This window comes from Perognathus longimembris, chromosome 11 (genome assembly GCF_023159225.1).
Source record: "Perognathus longimembris pacificus isolate PPM17 chromosome 11, ASM2315922v1, whole genome shotgun sequence".
Classification (NCBI taxonomy): Eukaryota; Metazoa; Chordata; class Mammalia; order Rodentia; family Heteromyidae; genus Perognathus; species Perognathus longimembris.
The window spans coordinates 40,880,726-40,906,076 of record NC_063171.1 but is presented as its reverse complement, the minus strand read 5'-3'; the positions used below and the strand labels follow the sequence as shown (position 1 = coordinate 40,906,076).

Below are 25,351 nucleotides of genomic sequence, written 5' to 3'. Positions count from 1 at the left end.
CACAGAGTTGTAGGAAAGTGCAGATGAAAGCCATAACAATAAACAGCGATTAACATTTATTGGGTTCTTAACATGCAACAGGTGCCTTAAGGGGCAGCACCTGACCTTACTCTTGTGGCCGGATAAAACTTGCAGTGTCTCTATGCTGGATTGACTGCTGTATCTGTCCCATCTGTTCTTTACGGGCCAGTCATAGTTTTTGGTGATTGTAGGGGTTTAAAATCACTCCTGGGACCTATGTTTTTTGTTTGCTGCCGTGGCTATGTGATGATGAATATTCTGGCATGGTTCTAACTGGTTGCTTGGCTTTGCAGGGCGTCCTGTTAGAAAGCACTTACCAAGGCAGCATGTAAGTCTTTTTCCGGATGAGAAACCCCCCGTCTTCTTCTCTTTATGCTTTTCCTGTTTGACAGTGTCCAGATGTTAAGAATCACCTTTGAATCTCTGACCTGTTCATTCTAACCCTAATGTGCTGTGAGTGATTAGAAGTCCTGGGGGAGGGCTCCTTAGTTGGAAAACTGACCCTGGGAGGAGGAAGGGAAGCCCTTGGTCACTTGGTCATGAAAAGGAGTTTAAAAAAATTATACAGAGCAGCTTTTTTCTTTTTTCGTGAGTCCTGGGGCTTGAACTCAGGACCTACGTGCTATTCCTGAGCTTTGTGCTCAAGGCTAGCACTCTATTTCTAGCTTTTGTTGGTCGTTAATTGGAGATAAGAGACTCACAGACTTTACTGCTTGGGCTGGCTTTGAACCGTGATCCTCAGATCTCAGCCTCCTGAACAACTAGCCACTGGTGCCCGGCCAGAGCTGCTCTGTAATGTCTAGCCTGTACTCCCTTTTGTCCAAATCTGGGTTTGGGATGTAGAATGATGACACATGCGTTTTACAGGGCCTGGAACAGCCGTGACTTCCCACCCTCTGCTAAACTACTGGGGAAGAATGAAGTGTTGGAAGAACAGCAATTCCCTGGTGAGTGAGCCTGGAGGTATTGGTGCTAGAACCTGTGCTCTGTAACCTGAACCATCATTAATGATGACCAGTAACCTAGTTTGTGCTCAAGAGTGGAACTTGGGATCTGCCTTGACACTGTAGCCAGCCACTCCATTGCCTTCCACCTGCAGACCTTGCTGTGGTACACTGGGTTTCATTCTTGTCTTCTGCATTTCACCCTTTGCCACCTCCAGTAGTCATACATCCATATATGTGGATGGAGCCACTCTGGCCAAATCCTTCGCCCATATCTCCCAGCTAGTGGGAAGAAGTGTCTCCAAGGTGGCACTGCTATTCTCTTCATGTCTTACCTCAACACTCACCCTTGAGATGTGAGTGGTCTAGCTGTGCTTCCTTTATTCCCATCTCTCCACATTTGCTTGTGCCATACCCTCTGCCTGAATTCCCTGAAGTTTCCCTCTTTGCTCTTCTCCCTTTGTTAGCCAGCTGTAACTCTGGGAAGTACCACCCCATTAGTCCTGAAGCACTTCCTAGTACCTCACTGAAAGCCTGGGTTCCCCAGATTCACAGCCTGTGCCACAAAGAGAGCTCCTGCTTTGAGAGGCGATATGCTGGCTGGCACTTATTTCAGACCCCTGTGACCATGGATGAGTGTTTGCTAAGGGAGTGAGCAAAGCATCACCCTCAGTGTTCCCAATGGCCGGAGTACTTAGGGGAGGGTTAGGTATGTATAACTTCTTTTTTTTTAACACGTATTTTTGTGACAAATTTTATTGTGCGCATATAAGGTAGACATGATCATGTTGCTAGATACACATATATAGTAAAATAGTTACAGTAGTGGAACAAGTTAACATAGACATCATCTTATGGCTACCTATTTTCTAACCCTGGAAGCAAAAGCATCTGTGCTCTTACCTTGTAGCAGACTTATTGAATAGAACACACTACTCTGTATTTGTACTAGTCTGTCGTTGTGCCTTAGGTCTTTCTACTACTACCCTGCTACTTTGTGTTCTTTGACCTGCGTTTCTACCTTCAGACTCTGACCCTCCAGACTCTATCATTGTTTTATTCCATATGCTTGTGACCTCTATTTTCTTCTTTCCCTCTCTGTCTCTCTTTCTTTTAATGTTGGTACTGAGACTTGAACTCAGGGCCTGGGTGCTTTCCCTTACCTGTTTTTGCTCAAGGCTGGCACTCTTTCTTGAGCCACAGCTCCACTTCTGGCTTTTTGATGTTTAATTGGTGATAGGAATCTTGCAGAGTTTCCTGCCCGGCTTGGAACTGTGATCCTTAGAGCTCAGCCTCCTGAGCAGCTTGGTTCCCAAGTGTGAGCCATCATGCCATTAGTAAGTGAAATTATGAGATGCTTTTCTTTCTGTGACTGGCTTGTTTACCTTGCCATAATATTCTCTTCTTCTATAGTCCATGTTGGGATGGATAGCAAAATTGTCTCTTTTTCAAAGGCAGAATAATACCTATAAAGGGTGCCTGTGCACACGTGTGTGCACACACGTGCACATGAGAGAAAATGCTATAGTTTATCCATCCATTAATAGATGCCTAGGTTTTATTTTTCATATCTTGGCTAGTACTACACTGAATATGGGAGTACAAATGTCCCTACGAGATGGTGCTTCTATGTCCTTTGGGAATGGAAAAGGGATTTCTCGGGCTGTGTGAATTTAATTTTAATGTTGAAGGAGTCATCGTTCCAACTTCTTTCAGTCTTCCTCCTTCTTTTCTTCCTCTTCTTTCTCTCCCCTTCTTCTCCATGCTTAGGGACCAAGCCCAGGGTTTTATGCGTGCTAGGCAAGCATGCTATCACTGGGCTGTACCCCTGGCCCATGCCTGCCTTTTTAATGCTGTTTTTCTTCCTAGGATGCAAGAAGAGAGAGACACAGGTGTATGTGGGCAATCTTCCACTGGATGTCTCTGAGGTATTCTTCATGCCTGCTGTAGCTGCTGCTCACTCCCTTGGCCTTCCTGTATACCTTACTAACCTGCTGGCAGTCTAATGTTGGCAGTTCCTGACTACCTCTGTGAATTAATGAAGGTTCAAGCAGTCCTCACTAGTGACTAGGGTGGCCGTTGGTCAGTCTCTAGGCCCAAACTCTTGGATAGCACATATCAGGACAGGCCACTTGTCCCTATATGCCAACTAAAGAGAAATGGTGAAGGACAGAAAAAGAGGTTTGTTACGTGGTGTGGGCAGCCATGGAAGATAGCACATCAGTTCATCTTCAGCCATCTTTGGGATACATTCATGAGCTAAGATTTTAACAGTTAAAGAACTGGCAGTGATACCTAAGAAAAGGTGAGTTTTCACCAGATACGGCTGAATATTCAAAGGTAATAATTTATTAATGTAAATCTTGATAACTAAAGGAAAAGAATAAGTACCCTGCTTTAATTTTTTTAGGTTAAACTAATCAGTGAAAAAAAAATTTTTTTTGCTAGTCCTGGGGCTTGAACTCAGGGCCTAGGCACTTTCTCTGAGCTTCTTTTTGCTCAAGGCTACCACTTGAGCCACAGCTCTGCTTCCAGCTTTTTCTGTGTATGTGGTGCTGAGGAATTGCACTCAGGACTTTGTGCATGCTAGGCAAGCACATTCCCAGCTGAAAGGTTTTTTTTGTTGTTTTGGTTTTGTTTTGGGTTTGGTAGTACTAGGGTTTGAACTCAGGGCCTTGGTAGGCAATGCTCTATTATTTGAGCCACAGCCAGCTCTTTTTCCTTTTAATATGTCTCAGAAAGGGTCCTGTGGTTTTTGCCTGAACTAGCCTTGGATTTCAATCCTTCTACCTCTGCTTTCTGTACAGCTAGGGCTACATGAAACCACCATGCTTGGCTTGCTTGTTGAGATGAGCTCTCACTAACTTTTGCCTGAGCTAGCCTTAGACCACAGTCCTCTTGATTTCCACCTTGTGAGTATAGGAGATTACAGATGTAAGCCACTATGCTTGGCTGAGAGAAAACTCTTTGCAGAAGAACTCTAGCTCATAAATCTAGAAGAAATCATAGAATTGGAAAATTCCTGCAAACACCCAGTGAAATGACCATTTGAGACAGTGATTATATGAGCACACTTAATTGACAGGAGGCTTTATGATGGAATGAACAATTTATTATCATGTGAACTTAACTGATTAATTCCAGCATTACTAAAGGTGAGACAGGAGGCCTAAGTCCCTGAAGTGATTGAATATGAAGCCACATCACCTGTAAAGTATTCTAGGCAGAAACAGTAACACCCTTAACCTGTGTTATTTATAGGAAAGATAGGAAATAGGATATCAGGTTAGTGCTTCCCAGAAGAAGCTGTACTGTCTCCAGAACAGCTGACCTGGTTTCTGTAACAATTTTCAATTGAAGTTTTTCACACAGGCAGCTGGGTGCTGGTAGCTCACACCTATAATCCTAGCGACTTGAGATAAAGATCTAAGCACCATGGTTCAAAGCCAGTCAGGACAGGAAGGTCTGTGAAACTCTTACCTCCACTTAACCACCTCTGAGCTGGAAGTAGCACTGTGGCTCAAGTGGTAGGGTATTAGTCTTGAGCAAAAGAAGCTCAGAGATAGAGCCCAGGCTCTGAGGTTAAGCCCCAGGACTGGAGATATATATATATATATATATATATATATATATATATATATAGAGAGAGAGAGAGAGAGAGAGAGAGAGAGAGAGAGAGAGAGAGATAGATAGATATAGATATCTATCTATACATGCGTGTGATATATACATATCAGTTTGACATGATTCAAATGAACATTTTCTTAGGTTTTGCTGCCTCACACAGAGTGCAGTTGGTTAACACATGTTTGTATGCATAGATGTGTGTGTCTAATGCCTGTCCTAGATGTTGGCACCCCAGGAGTGAAGAGCGACTTACACACTTGTCAGTAGCACCATTCTCTCCAGTGCTTGGCGAAGTCCAGCTGTCAGTGGCTGCTTGCTGGTCTCATGGATGTGAAATGATGTAGCATGTAGGTGACTGCAGTAACCTCCTAGCTGTCTTGCACAAAGCCAGTGGCTCTTTGATGCTGATGTTGTAATTAGTAGCAGGCTGTATGTCCCATGAGCAGTATGGCCAGTGGTGATGGATTGAAAGTGATGCTTTGTTAAGTAGAGAAGGTACAAAGGTACATTGGAAGTGATGAGCCTTATAGTGGATGTCCCTTGCTCAGTTTTGGTGGTAGGTTGATGGATGATACTCTTGTTTTGCTTATCTGCATTTTTAATATTTCCATCATAAATATTAATGTTTTTATAATTAAAAAAATCCTAAGAAGTTATTTTCATTGTTTAAAATGAGATGTAAATGAATCCCTAGGGGGCACAAGGCAATTTTAACTTAATGTACCAAGCCTTCTGTTAAATCTATAACAATTAAAAAAACTGTTAAAGAGCATAGGAGAAAAAGTGTCAATTAGGGCTTGCCTTCAGATTTTTTTAAAATTTATTGTCAAAGTGATACACAGAGAGGTTACAGTTTCATACGCCCAGATTTTAAGGATTTAAAAAAAAATTATAGCTATCAACACTAATAGTGTCTGCTAATGGGGTGCCCTCGTTGATGACCCTGGGTAGATGTATTTGTACTCAAGCACATTTTCCAAAAATATGTTTCCTTAATCTGCTGGGTGCCCCAGGGCAGTAGTTTTGGACCTTGACTGTGTAGTGAAATTACCTAGGGAACTTTTAAAACTCACTGGTGTTTCAGTCCCAACCCCAGCATTCTGATTTTGTTCATCTGGGATGGGCTAGGCATTGCAGTGGCAATTAAAAAAAAGAAAAGGAAAAGCCCAGTAACTTCCAAGCTGAATCTTGTTTGAAGTCAGAATTGAGAACCAGTATTATAGAATAAACTTTATTCTATAAAGAATATACAGTACATTGTTTTATTTTGAGGGGAGAGTGGGGTTTGAATTTAGCACCTCGTGCTTTCTGGGCAGGCAGTCTTATTACTTCTGCCACTTCACCAGCCTTTCTTGCTTTAGTTTCTTTTTCAGATGGGATCTCATGCTTCTGCCTAAGGGAAGCCTTGGACTGGAGACATCCCATCTTTATCTCTCCTGTAGCTGAGATATAGTCAGATAGGAAATATTTTATACTTTGATTGCCATGTGCCTCTGTTAACCAGTATGGAATGAATGGATGCATAGGTAATCAGTAAGTTAATGTATGTAGTTATGTTTCTTTTTCTTCGTGTGTGTATGTCAGTGTCAGTGTGTCAGGCCTAGGCCTTGAACTCAGAGCCTGGGCGCTATCCCTGAGTTTTTTTTGCTCGAGGCTAATGCTCTACCACTTGAACCACAGCTCCATTTCTGGCTTTTTAGTGGTTAATTGGAATTACTGGTCTTACAGATTTTTCTGTCTGGACTTAGCAGCTCAGCTTCCTTAGTAGCTAAGATCACAGGCATGAGCCACCAGGGCCCAATGATTTTCCAGTAAAACTTTATTAATACAAACAAAGTAAGCATGCTGTATTATCCTCGGGACTTGTGGTTTCCTGATGCCTGCTTTCTTTCTTTTTCTTTTTTTTTTTTTTGCCAGTCCTGGGGCTTGAACTCAAGGCCTGAGCACTGTCCCTGGCTTCTCTTTGCTCAACTAGCACTCTGACACTTGAGCCACAGCGCCACTTCCGGCCCGTTCTGTATACGTGGTGCTGAGGAATCGAACCCAGGGCTTCATGTATATGAGATGAGCACTTTACCACTAGGCCATATCCCCAGCCCCTGATGCCTGCTTTCATAATAGAGAAATAGTATTTTCCTGAGACAAAATTAAGAGGGCGTTTGTTTGAAAAAGAGTCTTACCCAAGCTAGCTTAAGCTCAGAATCCTTTTGCCTCCCATCCCCAGGTGCTGAAATTACAGGCATGCACCTCCACATATGGCAAAACGGATTTTTTTTTTGCATAATGCAAAGTAGAATTTAAAGTTCTGAGTTCCAACTGTAAGTTGGTTGTGTAATTTTAAGGAAGTCACTTAACCTTTGATGCTTATTTTTATGCCTCTGTGATCAGTACAGCAATAATATATATCTCCGGGTGGTTATGAGGACCAACTAGAATAAGGTATATGAAAGTACTTAATGAACTGAAAATGCTAAGCTGTTCTTGTAAGTTGCTTGGTTGCTTAGCATTTTGTAGATTCTAGTATAATAAACATTAAATATTTAAAGGTAAAGCAAATTAAGAAAATTGGAATTTAAATCCAGTATAAACATGAAACCCAAGGAAAATCAGTTATACACAATACATTTCTATTTTCTTCCACTAACAAAGTAACCTAAGACTGATGAAATCTGCTTTTAAAAGAAGATATTGTAGGGGCTGGGAATGTGGCTTAGTGGTAGAGTGCTTGCTGACCATGCATGAAGCCCTAGGTTCAATTCCTCAGTACCACATAAACAAAAAAAATTAAGCTGGTCCCAAAATACATATTTCCAAAATTGGGTATTCTAGGGAAGAATGATCTATCATCATGGGTGTGAATTTTGCAATCATATTGTGCTGGTAGGAAACTAAGAAAGGAGGAAGCATCAAAGGTGCAGGTAGTGGACACTGGGTAGCACCTGTGACCTTCAGGGAAGGAAGCCAACTGCAGGCAGTCAGGAGGGAGTGGGTGGGAGGAAACAAGGCATTAGGTGGAGACTACCTTGTTTGCCAGAAAAGAGAGGGTGTGGTTCTAAAGAGCATCAGGGTGACAGACATAAGTTGAGAAAGGCGGAACTGGAGCTCCCTGGTGAGGGGAGACAGCTTGATGGCAGGTGAAGAGTGGGCGGGGAGAATGGGTGTGAAGAAATATCCAGGAATGGAAAAGGTGACCACATCCCAGGGCAGTGGAGTTCAGGCTATGGGGGAGGTGGTCTGCTGAGCACATCACTTCCTCTTGGGATCTTCCCTGACCACTTCTTTTCCTCCAGATCTTCCTTCAGTACCCACACAGGATGTGTGGAATTTACCATCCTATGAAATGGTCTGTTGGTTGATTGTGTTATCTCTTCCCCTCTCACCTGCTGAGCTCCACTGAAAGCAAACACACTGTCCTTGTCTGTTTGTGTGCAACATGTTGCATGAAACCTGGCACATGAGGCACGGAATAGCTTCTCTTCACATAGATGTGCAGATTGGCTGGTTGGGGGAATCTAAGACTTTAGAACTACTTGTAAGTTATGTCACCAGCTCTCTTTCTCTTTTAAACCCTACTCTTGTAGGAAGAAATTCTCTCTCTTCTAAAGGACTATAATGCTCTCCAAGTCTGCAGAATCCAGAACGGCTGCAAATGGTAATGACTGTTCTTCCTTTGTTTGCTTTGGGAAGCAACTCCTTTCCTCCATCCATTTGCTGATACACCAGTGTTGCAGGCTAGCCAAGCAACTCCCAGATCCACACCCACTGATCTGGCAGAATGACATCTGGGAAACCCCCTTTCCATATTTAACCCTGTGGCTCAGCAGCCAATGCGTTCTTGTCAGTGTAGCCCTAGTTTAGAAGTCCTCAGACCAAGATAAATTTTTGCCACATTCTTGCTGCACCTTTTTACTTGAGGTGGGGGACTATACCACTTGCAGAGTCAGTTGCCCCTAAAAGTGTCAGTGTTTCAGGCAACTTGAGAGTCTGTTTGTGATTGGGAGGATTGTGGTTGGAGGCCAGCTCAGGCAGAGAAGTACATGAGATTCCCTACTCAGTGGAGAGCTGGACATGACGGTGTCCTCCTGTTATCCTAGCTAGTAGTTCACATTCAGGTACTCACACTCAGGAACTCACATTCAAGCAGGAAATGGGACCACATTTCAAGATTGACTAGCATAAAAAGGAATGGAGGCATGTCTCAGTGTTAAGAGCATCTGCCTGGGCTGGGGATATGGCCTAGTGGCAAGAGTGCCTGCCTCATATACATGAGGCCCTGGGTTCGATTCCCCAGCACCACATATACAGAAAATGGCCAGAAGTGGCACTGTGGCTCAAGCGGAAGAGTGCTAGCCTTGAGCAAAAAGAAGCCAGGGACAGTGCTCAGGCCCTGAGTCCAAGCCCCAGGACTGGCCAAAAACAAAACAAAACAAAAACAAAAAGAGCATCTGCCTAACAAGTGAGGCATTAAGTACTGCTTTAAGAAAAATCCAGGGTTGGTCATATGGCCTAGGGGCAAGAGTGCTGGCCTCATATACATGAAGCCCTGGGTTCCATTCCCTAGCACCACATATACAGAAAACAGCCAGAAGTGGCGCTGTGGCTCAAGTGGTAGAGTGCTAGCCTTGAGCAAAGAGAAGCCAGGGACAGTGCTCAGGCCCTGAGTCCAAGGCCCAGGACTGGCAAAAAAAAGAAAGAAAGAAAAAAAGATAAATCCCCCAAACCTGTCAGATACCAGTGGCTCATGCTTGTTATTGTAGCTACTCAGGAGGCTGAGATCTGAGTTCAAAGCCAGCCGTGACACTTTTATCTCCAATTAAACACCAAAAAACACAGAATTGGAGCCATAGCTCAAGTGCTAGAATGCTAGACTAGAGCGAAAAAGCTCAGGAACCTGGCCCTGAGTTCAAACCCCAGGACACACACACAAATATACATATCCCTCAAACCAAAAAAGACTTCAGACCCATAGACATACCATAAGATTTGACATGCTAGTAGTCAATTCATTTCTTCTGATCTTCAGACCAGGCCCAGTGCTGAATCTGGATCTGATTCTGGTCTCTCTATGTGTTCTGTCCTGTCACTGCAGAAGAGGGTCAGGTAGGAACACCATTGTCTGCCCACTATTGGATCTCTCCCTGTGCAGTTCCTCTCTGGTCCTTCCCCCAGTTCTGACAGATTTGGTTCTCCAGGCCTCCCAGAACACGCCCTGCACTCGGACCACTTAGGATTCTGCTAAGGAGGCAAAGCTCTAGATTTCTGGGACTTCCTTATGACTCCTTCCTCCTGATGCTGCCCAGCAGCTCTGATCTGCTCGTGAGTTCTGCTCATAGCTGCCCTCTCTCTCCTTCCTTTTCAGCTTTGCATTTGTAGACCTGGGATCCATGGAGAATGTGGCACTTGCGATCCAGGAGCTGAATGGCAAGCTCTTCCATGGCAGAAAATTGTTTGTGAATACAAACAAGAGGGCTCACAGAAGGACCCCTAATGTGGCCCAGGGGCCCCGGGAGCTGCAGGTAGGTCTTCTGGCCTCTCCATGCCCAGGTTACCTCGTCTTCACTCCTCTGAGCCGGGCAGACTGTCTTCAGTTTCTTCATCCCCTTTGGTCAGGGCTTTGATGAACCTCGGGAGTCTTAACCTCTAGGAGCAAGGTCAGGTGCAGACAACTTGGAATTGCAAATAAAAGTGAATCTGTATTCTTTGCAAGGACAAAAGAGGTCATGAGGTAGTCCAGTCAGGACTTTCCAGTTTGGAATATTGAAATTCAGGTTTTAACTTGTTTACTGTAGCAAACAATAATTGAGTGTGTGTTTGCACAGCCTGATTCTGGCTGCTGGTGTGAAGCAAAGACAAAGATGAGTGAAATCTGGAAGGCAAACATTGCCAAGTATGAGATATGTGGAAGGGTTCCTGGGGGCAGTGACTGGAGGAGGCAGAGAAGGGGAGGCCCGTTACTGATCCTCAGGAACTTTCCTTACAAGAGAGGCCCTCTTCAAAGGGATCTTCATTTCAGAGCCTAAAGTGTGAAGGGTTGACTTAGCTCCATTACAGAAATTGGGATGCAATGGCTTACACCTGTTAGCTATCTGTTTTTCTTTCTCGTGGAAGAAGTCAGGACAAGGGTAGAGACCGAAGTTGGCCTCAGGTTCCCTTCATGTTATCAGGGCTCAGTCAGGGAAGACAGGGTAGAAGCACATTCTCAGGAGCCTGGGTACAGTACTACTGGTGTTTCACTGGGTAGCATTGTGACTCCTGGCCTTGCATGCAGAGGCTGGTGGTGTGGTCTGTAAAGACAGGCACAGAGTTGGGGTTATGTCAATAAGGAAGAAGAGAGAAGTTCTGCACGTGAGCCTATGGTTAATAGGGTCGTCTACAAAGCTGGAGAAGTTGGAGATGGAAACGGAGAGATGGGTTAAAATGACCACAAGAAGAGTATCAGATGGGTCTTCTTGCTAGTTCCAGCCTCTTTCTTGCCCTTTCTCCTTAACGGCTGCTCTTTCAAAGGGCAGACCATCAAACTACCCTACCCACTCCCTTTGGTTGCACTCATCTATTCTCTGTCAGGACCCTTAGTCATTGAAACTGCATCGACAAGATTCAGTGTCTCTGAAGATGATTCCCTTACCACCTAGACCATTGTACCTTTCATAGCCTAGCTTAACAGTTTCTCATTTCTCTAGCTATATTTCAGATCTTGTTATTGCTTACAACCAGGCATGTCCAAAATATCTATCTCAAATGTCTCATTGTATAACCCCCATCTGTGAAAGTCTCTCTGTTCAGAAGAGTGATTCTCAAATTTTAATACGCAGAGAAGCAATGAGAAGTTCTCTAGGCCAAGTGTGGTGGTTCACACTTGTAATCTCAGCGCTCAGGAAGACTGAGACAGGAGGATCAGGCATTCCAGGCCAGTCTGGGATACATTGAAAAGCTTTTTTCTTGTGAATTAGCTTTTCTAGGGTATCAAGTGGGCCTTGAGGGTGCTCTCTGGTCAGGTAGGAACACCATTGTCTGCCCACTACTGGATCTCCCCCTGTGCAGTTCCTCTCTGGTCCTTCCCCCAGTTCTGACAGATTTGGTTCTCCAGGCCTCCCAGAACACGCCCTGCACTTGGACCACTTAGGATTCTGCTAAGGAGGCAAAGCTCTAGATTTCTGGGACTTCCTTATGACTCCTTCCTCCTGGAACTCTGTCTCACAAACTTCTGTCACCTGAACTTCTGTCATTTTTTTCTTTTCTGGTCCTGGGGCTTGAGCACTGTCCCTGAGCCTCTTTGTGCTCAAGGCTCCACCACTGAGCCACACTGCCACTTCCCTGACAGGTTTATCCTAGCTGCCAAGTAAGAGTATTACTTTCTGCTTGGACTGCTTGCATCTTTTGCTGTGGTTTGTAAAATTCCCCAGGCAAAAGGACAGAGTGAATGAGATGTGTGTGTGTGTGTGTGTGTGTGTGTGTGTGTGTGTGGTTTATATATAAATTGTATAGCTCATATATTATATGAATATGTAGTTATATATAACAATATATAGTGTGTACATGTAGTGTATATATGTGTATATGTATATATAGTGTATATATGTCTGTGTGTATGTATGAAAATACAATGAGACCCACTGTAAACCTAAAAGGGAGGGAAGGAGAGAAGGCAGTTAAGAATGACTAATTTAGACGGTATGAGTTTGATCAAAGTATAGTACAAACATGCTAAATGTGTATGTATCACAGTGAAATCCCCTTGTACAATTAGTTTAGGCTACTAATTTTTTTACTAATTTCCATTTTGAATTTTTTTCTTTTGGCCAGTCCGGGGGCTTGAACTCAGGGCCTGAGCACTGTCCCTGGTTTCTTTTTGCTCAAGGCTAGCATGCTTTACCACTGAGCCACAGTGCCACTTCTGGCCTTTGCTTATGTGGTACTGAGGAATCGAACCCAGGGCTTCATGCATGTTAGGCAAGTACTCCACCACTAACCCACATTCCCAGCCCTGAATGATCTTTTATAAAGTTTTTCTGCAGTTCTCTATTTTTTTTCATTTATTTTTAAGGGCGTTTGTAGTTGTTCATTAAAGCATTTTATCATGGCTGCCTGAAATGTCAGGTAATTCTGACATCTGTGTCATCTTGGCGTTGGCAGCAGTTGATTGTCCTTTCATTATGAATGGGAACCTGGGCGTTTTCTTCTTAGTTATGATACTGGATTTTATTTCATTCTGTTCTTCCTCTGGCAGTTAAGGGAGAAGTTCAGGCCCTCACTTGGCTGCGTAGGGTTGTGGAGGCTCCTGGTCACTGCTGGTTCTGGCTCATGGTTTCCACTGATATGCTGGTGGGAGTGGTTTTGTTGCCACTGGAGAAAGTCCTAATGCTTCACTGGACTTTCTCTGGGGGGGGGGGTGGTGGTGGTGGTGGTGGTGGTGGTGTGGTGTGGTGTGTGTGTGTGTGTGTGTGTGTGTGTTTCAGGAGGTCTTATTGTGTGTGTGTGTATCCAGGATTTCCAAGTTGTCTCCATTGACACCCAGGCTGCTGAGGATGGGGCTGGTTTTGTTACTGATACTGCCAGGGTGTGTGGCAATGGGGTGTTTGGCTGGGGTAAAAGAGCTAACACCATAAAAGTTTCTTTCTTGTGAAGCTGTGTTCTTTCTAGTCTGTTGGCTGGAGAAAGAAGGCTTAGATTGTGTTATTTGTTTTGTGTATTCTTGTTGGCTTTTCTGGACTGCTTAGACTCCTTGGTTCCAAGTCTGGGATGTACAAGTTAAAAGTAAACCCAAGGGCTGGGGATATGGCCTAGTGGCAAGAGTGCTTGCCTCGTACATGAGGTCCTGGGTTCAATTCCCCAGCACCACATATACAGAAAATGGCCAGAAGAGGCGCTGTGGCTCAAGTGACAGAGTGTTAGCCTTGAGCAAAAAGAAGCCAGGGACAGTGCTCAGGCCCTGAGTCCAAGCCCCAGGACTGGCCCCCCCCCCAAAAAAGTAAACCCAAGAGAACTCATCACTATGCTGTACCTTGAGTCACGGAGTCCCTAGGCATTCTGCATTCTTCTCTCTCCCTCTCAAAGTCCTCTTATGTTTGTTATATATGAACCATCCAGAGTGTTTAGTTTTATTTAGTAAAGGAATAGGAAGAGGCAGAATGGAAGTTCTCAGAGTGGTTTAACCGTTTTTTTTTTTTTTTTTTTTTGGCCAGTCCTGGGCCTTGGACTCCGGGCCTGAGCACTGTCCCTGGCTTCTTGCTCAAGGCTAGCACTCCGCCACTTGAGCCACAGCGCCGCTTCTGGCCGTTTTCTGTATATGTGGTGCTGGGGAATCGAACCTAGGGCCTCGTGTATCCGAGGCAGGCACTCTTGCCACTAGGATCATATTCCCAGCCCCAGTTTAACCTTTTTTTAATGGTTGATAAAAACCAAGTGAACAATATTTATTGGCAGATGATGATGATACTGAAGTTTCACCGTCACCTTAGGTGTCACATGGTGGCTGACACTTGTAATTCAAGCACTCAAGAAGCCGAGACAGGAGAACTTCTAGAAATGTAGAGTCTCAGAAAACCTGCTCCATGTATTCTCAGAGAGCTATGAAGGAATGAATAATAAAATGAAGACATAAACCAAGAAAAAATAGTGGCAACATAAGATCTAACCAGAGGAAGTTCTGGAATACTCATCCCAACAGACAGTTCAGGGCAGATCAGGACGTGTGAGGCTCTAAGGTAAAGTAGTTAGGAAGAAAAGAGGAAAATTGAGGCGTTCTGAAGAGCTGTTCCCATTATGAAGTGAGAAGGCTGAACTGACAATTCAAGGAAACTTAAGCAAATGGAAGTGGGAAAGGAAGCATTAATTCCTAGAGAAAAAATTAGTAAGAATAAAAATAGGAAAAAAAACATATGCAAAAAAATTTTTTTAAAAGAATAAAAATAGGGGCTAGGAATGTGGCTTAGTGGTAGAGTGCTTGCCTAGCATACATGAGGGTTCAGTTCCTTGGCACCACATAGACAAAAAATGAACAAACTTTAAAAAATAACAATTGGGGGGCTGGGAATATGGCCTAGTGGCAAGAGTGCTTGCCTCATATACATGAAGCCCTGGGTTCGATTCCCCAGCACCACATATATAGAAAAGGCTAGAAGTGGCGCTGTGGCTCAAGTGGCAGAGTGCTAGCCTTGAATAAAAAGAAGCTAGGGACAGTGCTCAGGCCCTGAGTTCAAGGCCCAGGACTGGCAAAAAAAAAACCCACAAAACACAATAGTGTTTACATGGACAAGATCACAACACCAAAAGGTTTAAGTCGGGATCCAACTAACTAAATAGATTTAATGAGTTTACAGTTAAAAAAAAATCAAATTCATTTCACCTGGCGGAATGTTACCAAGGTCAGCTATTGGCTGCTTCAGAATTCTTTCTTCATTGCTCAGTGCTATCCACTGAGTACTGTGGGTGCAACCGCCATTTATGTGTCCATCTACATTTAAAGTTTTGTTTGACTTTTGGTGGTACTGGGGTTTGAACACAAGGTGTTGGGTTTCCTAGGCAAGCTTTCTGCCACTTGAGCCACACTCCAAGACCTAGATTTGTTTTAAAAGAACCCTGTAGAGGGCCTGGGAATGTGGTTCAGTGATAGAGTACTTGCCTTGCATGCATGAAACCCCAGGTTTGATTCCTCAGTACCCCATAAACAGAAAAAGCCGGAAGTGGCACTGTGGCTCAAGTGGTAGGGTGCTAGACTTGAGCCAAAAAGAAGCTCAGGGTCAGTGCCTGGCCCCTGAGTTCAAGCCCCAGGACTGGCAAAAAGAAGGGAAAAAAATGAACCCTGTAGAGAGGAAGCAGGAAGACTCAGGTGGTCCACTACAGGGTGACAATGTCTTGTAGCAGTCCCAGTGCTGTTCCCATGCGTGCCACCCACATACATCCCCACCACAGGGCCTCTGGACCTGCTGCCATCAGCCTGAATGCCCTGCTGCTAGATAACCTGACCAAAAGCTTGACTTTTCTACTTCTTTCCAGCATCTTAAACTGTCATCTGCTCAGAGCTCTTCCTGAGACAGTGTCCACCCCCGGTTCTCTCCATCCTTCTTGCTTGTCCTCTCTGTAGACTTACCTAGTGTCCGCCGTGTCCATGAGAATGGGAGCTTCAGGAAGGCAGGCACTTTAGAAATGCTCATGGAACAAGTATGGCCTCCCCGAGAACAGGTCTATGCATTTGATATTTATTTTGAGCTTGGCACTTGGAGAAGAGCAGGGCCAAAGCATGAGAGGCAAACGAGGGTTCAAGCTGTTGGAAGCATCGAATTCCCAGCAGGGTGCCCCCTCAGGTGGCCCAAGGTTGCAGCTCCCCAAGTTGACTGGTTCAAAAGGTGGTGGTGAGCTTGGGAGGCTGCCACTACCCTGTAGATCCAATCAGAGAAGTTTACCTCCCTGCTGAGTGGTGTGTAGAAACTTCTCCGTGTGGGTGCAGGGGACTGTGTGGGTCTCTGAAGCTGGTGGCCCCTGACCTTCACAAAGCTGCAGCTTCTCTCTGTGTGCAGGCTTTAAGGTGATTGATTCTAGGGCAGGCCTCGCTCCTAGAGTACTTGACCAGCTGCTAGAAATGTTTCCAGACAAAGTGAAGGGATAATTGACAGCTGAAGATTGATTGAATGGTTTCTGTGCTGGTAGCCTAACAATAGGACTTGATTTAAAGGTGTTGGTTCGGCAGCGATTGATACACCACCTTGATCCCCAAGGCTTCAGTGTGGCAATTCAGATGTTGTAAACACACCCTGAAATTCGAGATGTACTTTTGGGTGATGTGCAGGCTTTGATACTGGATGATAATTATTCAGAGTTTTCTCTGAAACTTAATATCACAAAATGTCAGAGCGGGCTTATTTTTATTTCCTAAGTTATTAGAGAGTAATAATTAAATCCAAAATGGTTTAAAATGTTTCTATATTAGCAATTATTTTTTGCTTGAAACCACAGCTGATCACTGGTTTTGGGGTTGGTGTTTAGAATTCTCTTAGGAGAGCCTAAATTAAAAGGCTCACACATGCTGGCTATAAGAGGAGGCATTTTATTATGAGTCTGTTAGTAGGTAAACAGGTGAGGGGAGCAGAGGGACTTAGCATAGGTTTCAGTGGCTGCTCACAGTAGCTAGCTTCACTGAGATGAGGTCTTTCTCATTATTTTACTATGGCAATATATTTGAATCCCGCAGCAGGTTCCATTGTCCTCTTTTGCAGATGCAAATACTGAGCAACTTGCACAGTTACTGAGCCCAGAACTTGGTTCTGGAGCTGGGCTTGGAGCAAACTTCCAAAATGTATGTGTGCGTGCGTGTGTGCGTGTGTGTGTGTGTGTGTGTGTGTGTGTGTGTGTGTGTGTTCTGGAGCTGGGCTTGGAGCAAACTTCCAAAATGTGTGTGTGTGTGTGTGTGTGTGTGTGTGTGTGTGTGACCTTTCTGGGACTTGAACTCAGGGACTGGGCACTGTGCCTGAGCTTTTTGCTCTAAGTTAGAGCTCTAGCACTGGAGCCACAGCTCCACTTCTGGATTTTTGGTGGTTAATTGGAGATAAGTAAATGTATAATGAATACTCCTTCCAGGACTGACTTTGAACCTTTATCCTCCTTAGCTGCTCAGGAGGCTGAGATCTGAGGATCACAGTTTGACAGTCCAGGTAGGAGAACTTATGAGACTCTTATCTCCAGTTTACTTCCCTCTGACCCTACCAAAAAAATCCAGAAGTGGAGCTGTGGCTTATGTGATAGGATGCTAACCTTGAGCACAGAAGCTTGCGAACAGCATTTAGGCCCTGAGTTCAGGATTGGCACACACACATATACACATATAAAATTAAATCTGTAAAAAATGATCTGTTGAGGAATGAGGTGTTTCTTCTTTAGGTGGTCCTGAGGGAATCTCCTTTTGTAGGGAAGTGATAACTGAGAGTCGATTGACAAGTCAGAGCCTGCCACCCCGAGACCACAGGGAGAACTCCAGGCTAAAGGATGCCTCATTTGCCCCAAGATGGGAACACGGTGGGAGGGAGGTGAGCAGGAGGGGGGAGATCAGTGGGAAGGAGGGGCAAGCCCTGGTAGAAACTTCATTTTTTTTTTTGCCAGTCCTGGGTCTTGGACTCAGAGCCTGAGCACCATCCCTGGCTTCTTTTTGCTCAAGGCTAGCACTCTGCCACTTGAGCCACAGCGCCACTTCTGGCCGTTTTCTATATATGTGGTGCTGGGGAATTGAACCCAGGGCCTCATGCATACAAGGCAAGCACTCTTGCCACTAGGTCATATTTCCAGCCCGAAACTTCAAATTTTATTTGTATGTACCACAAAAGATTCTGGGAGATTTCAGTTCGGTAATAGTGTGATCTGCTTTTTGTGTGCAAAAGCTGGTGATAACCTGCTAGCCAGGTAATTGTGGCTGGAGGGGACCACAGTGGAGGCTATTGCTAAAATGCAGCCTTAAAAAGATGACTAGCGGAGCACTGGTGGCTCACACCTGTAATCCTGGCTACTCAGAAGGCTGAGATCTGAGGATCGTGGTTCAAAGCCAGCCCAGGAAGAAAAGAGACTCTTATCTCCAATTAACCACTCAAAGTGAGCTGTGGCTCAAAATGGTAGAGTGCCAACCTTGAGCAAAAAAGCCAAGCAAGAGCAAGGCCCTGAGTTCAAGCTGCAGTACTGGCACACGTGTGCATGCGCACACACACACACACACACACATACCCACACACATACAAAACAACCCCGAACAAAACAACAACAACAACAAAAAACCAAGGCTCTTGCTCTTCCCAAACTGACTTGGGATGATCCAGTCTGAAATCAGTGCTGACTAGTGCTTCTTTCTCCCTCCACCCCCCCAGGCTTTGGAAACATCCTTTGGTGGAGAGACTGCTGGTGAGATGCACAGCTTCAGTCCACACCATGGCTCTGCAGTGCTTCCCTCCCTTCCCCAGCCAGTCAGGGGCCAGCATCTGCCCGTCTCCCATTCTAGCTTTGTCCCCTGCTGACCTTCAGTGCAGGGAACTCTCCCCCCCCCCTTCTCTTCCTCTCTTTTCCTAATTTATTCCTCTAGGTCACTTAAAAAAAAAAAAAAAAAAAAACCCACTACGGGTCTAAAGGCTGAGAGTGGAAGGGTGCATTTTTTTTTGGGGGGGGGGGGGAGGATGCCCATCTTACACCACCTTTGATGAGCTCAGGTCCTTTTTCGGGGAGGAGGGTACATTCTCCCTCCAGAACTTATTTTTACGTTCTAGCTTGTACACAGCTTACTCCTACGGAGTCTTTTGATCCCTGTGAGAGGGAGAAACTGAGGGAAGCCTTGACAGTTCCTGTGGAAATGAGGTAAGATGGGATGGGGAGGGACACCTGAGCAAATGGTGAGGGTGGCATCGTTCTGTCCCCAGTGCTGGGAGGAAGATGAGGTTTTTAGGAACTTCTACATCACACTTAAGTCACACTGATTAAAATTGGTTTCCACTTGTGCAGTGAAAGCCCTTTCCCTGGAGTCAGAGATCATTTCCCAGCACAACTTCCACTTTGCTTTTATAATAGGCATCATTCGTAATATCTGGGATGCCAGAGTAGTCTGATTGGTATGTCTAGGACCATTTTCTTTCGTTCAGCAGTGTTACAGATGGAACCCAGAGTCTTGAGCCACATGCTCAGCTTATTTATTTGTGTTCTTATTTATTTTTGTGCTGGTCCTAGAGCTTGAACTCAGGACCTGGGGCACTGTCCCTAAGCTTTTTTTGTTTTTTGATTTTATTGTTGGTTGTTCTGGTCCTGGTGCTTGAACTCAGGGGAGCTTCTTTTTGCTCAAGGCTAGCAATCTATCACTTAAACAACAGCTCCACTTCCAGCTCTTTTGGTAGTTCATTGGAGATAAAATGCTCATGGACTTTTCTGCCCAGACTGGCTTTGAACCGTGATTCTCACATCTCAGTCTCCTGAGTAGCTAAGATTACAGATGTGAGATATGGGCACCTAGCTCTTAAATCTATTTTTGTTTATTTACTTTTTGTGTTAGTCCTGGGCTTGAACTCTGAGCCTGAGCAATCCCTGAGACTCAAGTCTGGCTGGTGCTCTTCTACTTGAGCCGCAGCTGCACTTCCAGCTTTTTGATGGTTAACTGGAGATCAGAGTTTCAAGGGCTGGGGATATGGCCTAGTGGCAAGAGTGCCTGCCTCATATACATGAGGCCCTGGGTTCGATTCCCCAACACCACATATACAGAAAATGGCCAGAAGTGGCGCTGTGGCTCAAGTGGCAGAGTGCTAGCCTTGAGTAAAAAGAAGCCAGGGACAGTGCTCAGGCCCTGAGTCCAAGCCCCAGGACTGGCAAAAAAAAAAAAAAAAAAAAAAGAGTTTCAAGAACTTTCCTGCCTGAGCTGGCTTCAAACTGTGATTCTCAGATCTCAGCCTCCTGAGTAGCTAGGATTATAGGCATGAGTCACTCATGCCAGGCTCTTTATTTTTTTACTTTTGATGGGTCCTGTCAAGTAGCTCGGGTTCGTTTTGAACTCATGGTCCTGTTAGCTTCATCTGAGTGCTAAGATTTGCGGGCATGTACCACCATATCCAGCTTGTTTTGTATTTTGAGGCAGCAGGTTTTTGCCTTGCTAACCATATATTCTGGGCATTATTAGAGCTGCCGCCATGGCAGAATGGACTTTGGAGAGACACCTCAGGGAGGAGCTGCTCTGAGACCAAAGCGCCTCCCACATGGTGCATAGTCCTCACTAGAGTCACTCAGAAGTTCCTGAGTCTGTTGCTCCATGCCCCCCACCATGGGGTTTCCTGGTGTGTGTGTCCTCTCTGCTGTTCTGGAATCCTCAGCACCTGTGCCTTGGCATTCTTTCCTCTGCCGTGCATTATGTTGCCTTGGCAGCACATGTTTCTATTACTCCCACCCCTGGCGAGGGGGGCACAACCTCCTGCGTGGGACTGGTCTTATGCTCACCCTGGCTTCCTACATACAGGACAAGTGCTGCCCCAGTGCTCTCCACCCTGTTCCTCTGCTCCCCTTGCCCTTTCCCCAGAGGATCCTTCCTAACGCTGCTCCTGAAGGAATGCTACCAAGACCTGAGCTGGCTGGCTCTCATCCCCAGCGTCCAGGGGAAGGTGGGGCTGCTGGTGACCAACACCGTCCCTTATACTCCGTTTTTCTGGGCCATGAACATCACTGAGGTAGGGGCTGAATGGTGGCCCCTCTTGTGGGCTTGTGTGCCTTTTTCTGGGGTGATTTGTGGTGACGGGAGCCTGCTGTCTGGTTTCGGTCTCGTCTTCTACCTCGGGGTGGGGGGTGGAGGGACTTCTGGTTCCCTTGAGATAGATTAGTGGGCTACCCTGACAGGTGGCAGCTGCAGATGTATGCTGCAGGGCAGGTGGTGAGGCCCACTGTGTTTCCACTACCCATAGGCACTGCACCAGAACATGCAGATGCTGTTCAGCACCTTGGCCGACATAGAGGAGCAGCAGCCCTTCCTGCGTGAGTCTGCTGTGCACCGTGGGACTCGCTGTCTCGCAGAGCACCACCTAGGGGACCATGGTTCCGCCTGGAACAGGTGGGGAATAGAGAAGGAGTGGGAGTACTGTTCCTTTTCGTCCTGTGTCTTCTCATCTGGACTCTGGCTTCTGTCTTGCTGCTTCCTTTGTTGAAGCTTCCTCTGCTTATAAGACTGAGCCCCCGCCCCCTGCCCCTGCCAGAGGAGCAAAGTGGACTTTGCTGCTTCTCTCTGAGCTCTTGTTAAGAAAGTTTATCATGTCTGGCAGTAGGTGACTGATCCTCCTCTTTCCTCCTTCCCTTTGGCAGGTGCTGGGTGGTAGACAGGGTTGACTCCTGGGCTGTGGGCATGTTCATTGATTTTGGCCAGTTGGCCACCATCCCTGTGCAGTCCCTGCGGAGCTTGGACAGCGATGACTTCTGGACCATCCCACCTCTGGCTCAGCCATTCATGCTGGAGAAAGGTGAGCTGTCTCCTATGTTCCCCTGAGGATCAGGGACAGTTGATTCTCTGCCCACCTCTGGGACTTCAGTGGAGACTGGCCTCATTGGTTCCTCTCAGTCTCTGTTATTTCCATCTCCTCCCAGATTCAGTGTCTGCCCCTAGCAAAGGTGCCTCTTGAATGTTGATTTTCATACCTGGGCTCTGGAGCCCCAAGATCTTGAGAGATGTCAGCTGCTGCCCAGAGGTTTTGTTTTCTGGGTGGATTGGGGAAAGCCAGACTTCCCACCCTTGCTTCTGCCAGAGCCACTCAGCTGATGGCTGTTTTACGTGCTTTGCGTTTTAAGATTTCTTTGGGAAAGGATTCTGCTGTTGAGTAAAAATAGATGTTGAAACCAGTGCAAAAGTTAGAGCACAGGATTCAGGGTCTTCTGGGGTGTCATCCATTTGATCTTGGTTTCCATACCCTGGACGTGAAGAAGCCCCTTCATTGTCCTGCCTCATTTTAAGATTGAAGATAGATGAAAAGATCAAAGATCAGGAGAGGTGGAGGTGACACCCCCCCCAGCTTGAAAAACATCCCCCCCACACCCCCTAGTGGGAGGCTGTCAGTCTTGTGCCTGATGGTCAGGGAGCACCACCCAGAGGACATCACAGGTCATTGCATGAAGAAGACCCCTGTTGCCTAGTCAGAGTCAGGAGCTTGTTGGTAGCTACTGAAGGGTAGCCTTGAGCTAAGGAGCCTCCCATCCCAAGAGCAGCTGCCAGCCTGCCAGGGGGCCAGAGTGCCCAACCCAGCTGTGGCCCCTGCTTTGAGGTTGCTTACGTGGACTTTACACACCCTCCCCTGGAAGGAGGTTTCTTCCCTTTGTAGTTGAGGGGAGTAAGGCTCAGAAAAGTGGAAGGACCTTCCTCATTTCATGGCATGGAAATGATGTCACTAATGTGGACCCCAGCTCTGGCTTGATCGGAGTCTCATGCCAAGTAACAGCTTGAGGTTTGGGGGCTGGAGTAGGAAGGCAGGAGTTGAGTTGGGAAAGAACTCTTCTTAGAGAAAGGTTTTTTGGTTTTTTCTTTTCCTTTTTACCAGTCTTGGGGCTTGAACTCAGGGCCTGAGCAATGTCTCTGAGCTTCTTTTGCTGAAGGCTAGCACTCTGCCACTTCCAGCTTTTTCTGCTTATGTGGTACTGAGGTATCTAACCCAGGGCTTCTTGCATGCTAGCCAAGCACTCTACCACAAAGCCACATTCCCAGCCCAAAGTATTTTTTTAATCTTTTTAAGTTTTTTAAAATTAGCATGTATTAGTTGTACATGGGGGGGGGGTGTCATTGTGGAAAGTGTCTCCCCCGCCGCACCCTGCACCCCAGTCCTGGGGCTTGAACTCAGGGCCTGGGAGCTGTCCCTGAGCCTCTTTGTGTTCAAGGCTAGCACTCTACCACTTGAGCCACAGTACCACTTCTGGCTTTTTTTGAGTAGTTTATTGGAGATAAGTCCCGGCTGGCTTCGAATCTCAATCCTCAGATCTCAGCCTCCTGAGTAGCTAGGATTATAGGCGTGAGCCACTGGCCCTGGGTGGAAAGTGGGTTTTTGATAGGTTCCCTGCCCTGCCTTGATCCAGCTTGTGGGAACACTAGTTTACCTAAGTGAAACCCTCTGCTGTGTGTGTGTACGCGTGTGTACGCACGTGTATGTGTGTGTATGTGCGTGTACTTACGTATGTGTGCCTACCATTCCTAGGGCTTGAATACAGGGCCTAGCTTTTTTGCTCAAGGCAAGCACTCTACCACTTGAGCCACGGCTCCACTTCTGGCTTTTTTGGTGTTAATTGGAGATAAGAGTTTTACAGATTTTCCTGCCCAGGCTAGCTTTGAACCGTGATCCTCAGATCTCAGCCTCTTGAATAGGTAGGATTACAAGCATGAGCCACTTGGCACCTGGTGTAACTCTCTGCTTTTAAATCCTCACATCTCCAGTCAAAGCTCTGAGCTGAGTGAACATTTTCTGTCCCCAGTAGAATTTCCCATTAGCGAACATAAAACCCAGATCCCTGTAATTATTTTAACAACAATAATAATGCTGCCTCCTTTTATATAAGCTCTTTGCCCTCCCCATTCCCACCTTTTCAGCTTTTATCATCCTTTTATCCTGGCGGCAGGGAATCAGCAGGAACTAGCAGTGACTTGTTGAGGAGCTGGTCTGCAGCCAGAGCACTTTCCCTGTGGCCCCCCCCCCCCCCCACCTCTTCCCTCAGCCACACCATGTGCCATTGAGGTTCTGTTGTTTTGTTTTGCAGACATTTTCCCTTTACATCTGGGTGTTTATCAAATCCTCAAAGGGAAAATCACTGGTGCTTTGAATTCAGAGGTAACTACCCCTTACCTATTTCCACCCTTAGGGTCTGGGCAGTGACCACTTGCCTAAGCCTGGATTTTGTGGGTTTCCTTGGCATCCCTTAGATGATACAAACTGAAATTATCCACTAGGATACTGGAGGTGATCATCCTTCCTGCTGAGACTTTTTCTTTTCTTCCAGGTGCACATCCTGAAGTTTGAAGAGCTTAAATAAGAGGCTGCAACAAATACATTACCTCTCATGTCTGCCTACCCTGCCCTGGAGTGTTCTGTACTTAGTCTGGGCTATAAAAGAAAATGCTAGTGTAGCCATCAGTGCCCACCATTGATGGGGTCTCCCATTTTGCTTTTACTTCCAACTTGCCTCTCAGAAAGAGTGAAGTTTCCTTTTTGTTTGCCTTCAGTTCTCAAACTTGGCAAGAACATTTGAACCAAACCTAAGAAACTTCCATTAGATGGAAAGCCTAAAGCAGCCAGGGAACTTTTTTCTGATACCTTTTGTTTGTATCCCAGAGCAAGGCATAAAATATACTAACAGATTCTAGAGAATGGAAGAACCCCCTGCCTAGTTTTCCTGGTGTTGTTCCATGCAGGATCAGATAGAAATAAAGTTGAGCCAGTGCGCCTACCACCTTAGAAAATAAATGTTGGCATGTTTCACGTATGTGGTGATTGATACATCTGACAGCTGCTCAGCTCAGAAACTGCTGCATAGCCAGGCACTGGGGCCCCTAGCTACTTAGGAGGCTGAGATTGTGGTTCGAAGCCAGCCTGGGCAGGAAAGTCTGTGAGACTCATCTCCAATAAACTACTCAGAAAAAGCCACAAGTGGTGTTGTGGCTCAAGCATTGATCACAAAAGAGTTCAGGGACTGTGCCCAGGCAGAGTTCAAGTCCCAGGACCAGCAGGAAAAAAAAAAGAACTGTTGGAGTGAGGTTAAGAAGCCTAGTGTTTTGTTTCTCTCTGCCTATTAGAGAAGAAAACCTCTCTGACAGGACCTTTTTCTTATACATTGTAACTTTGTAAGAACCTTCAACTTATGGTCATAGGAAGGGAGTGTTAGGTTTGAAAAATGGAAGATTCTCTTAGGTTGGTGTCACAATTCACAGCAGGTAGCATTTTCCTTTATGTCAAGTGAACATCAACCCACTGTTTCTTTAAATAAGTTTATTAGAGCCAAACTATTTAAATAATTTTATTTGTTTCATCCTTTGGTAGATGAGAAAAATACATTACAAAATACATTATACAGAGGACAGCTCACAGTACACATTACTAAAAACACAATCTACATTCCAGCCAGGGCTGGTGGTTAAGTTCAGAAGCCGCAGAGGCTATGGAAACCAGATTTCGGCTCTATGGAATGAATTTTCCCCTTGTGACCCCTTTATTTCAGCCTCAGCATGTGTTAGCACCCCTAATCAGGTGGGTGAGGAGAGTTGGAGCAGCATTTTGTAGGACTGTTAAACTCTCCATCCA

General features: G+C 45.7%; 1 protein-coding gene across 1 annotated transcript; it reads left to right on the top strand.

Annotated features, from left to right (window-relative positions):
• The first annotated feature begins 313 nt into the window (after positions 1-313).
• On the top strand, positions 314-24,547 carry Tdrd10 (tudor domain containing 10). Its single transcript, XM_048356570.1, has 12 exons — positions 314-349; positions 889-968; positions 2,835-2,893; positions 8,174-8,244; positions 9,952-10,108; positions 18,437-18,470; positions 18,830-18,917; positions 20,614-20,761; positions 20,993-21,138; positions 21,387-21,541; positions 23,814-23,884; positions 24,054-24,547. Coding segments are annotated over exons 1-12 (1,044 nt in total). The 5' UTR covers positions 314-347; the 3' UTR covers positions 24,087-24,547.
• Positions 24,548-25,351: the final 804 nt, after the last annotated feature.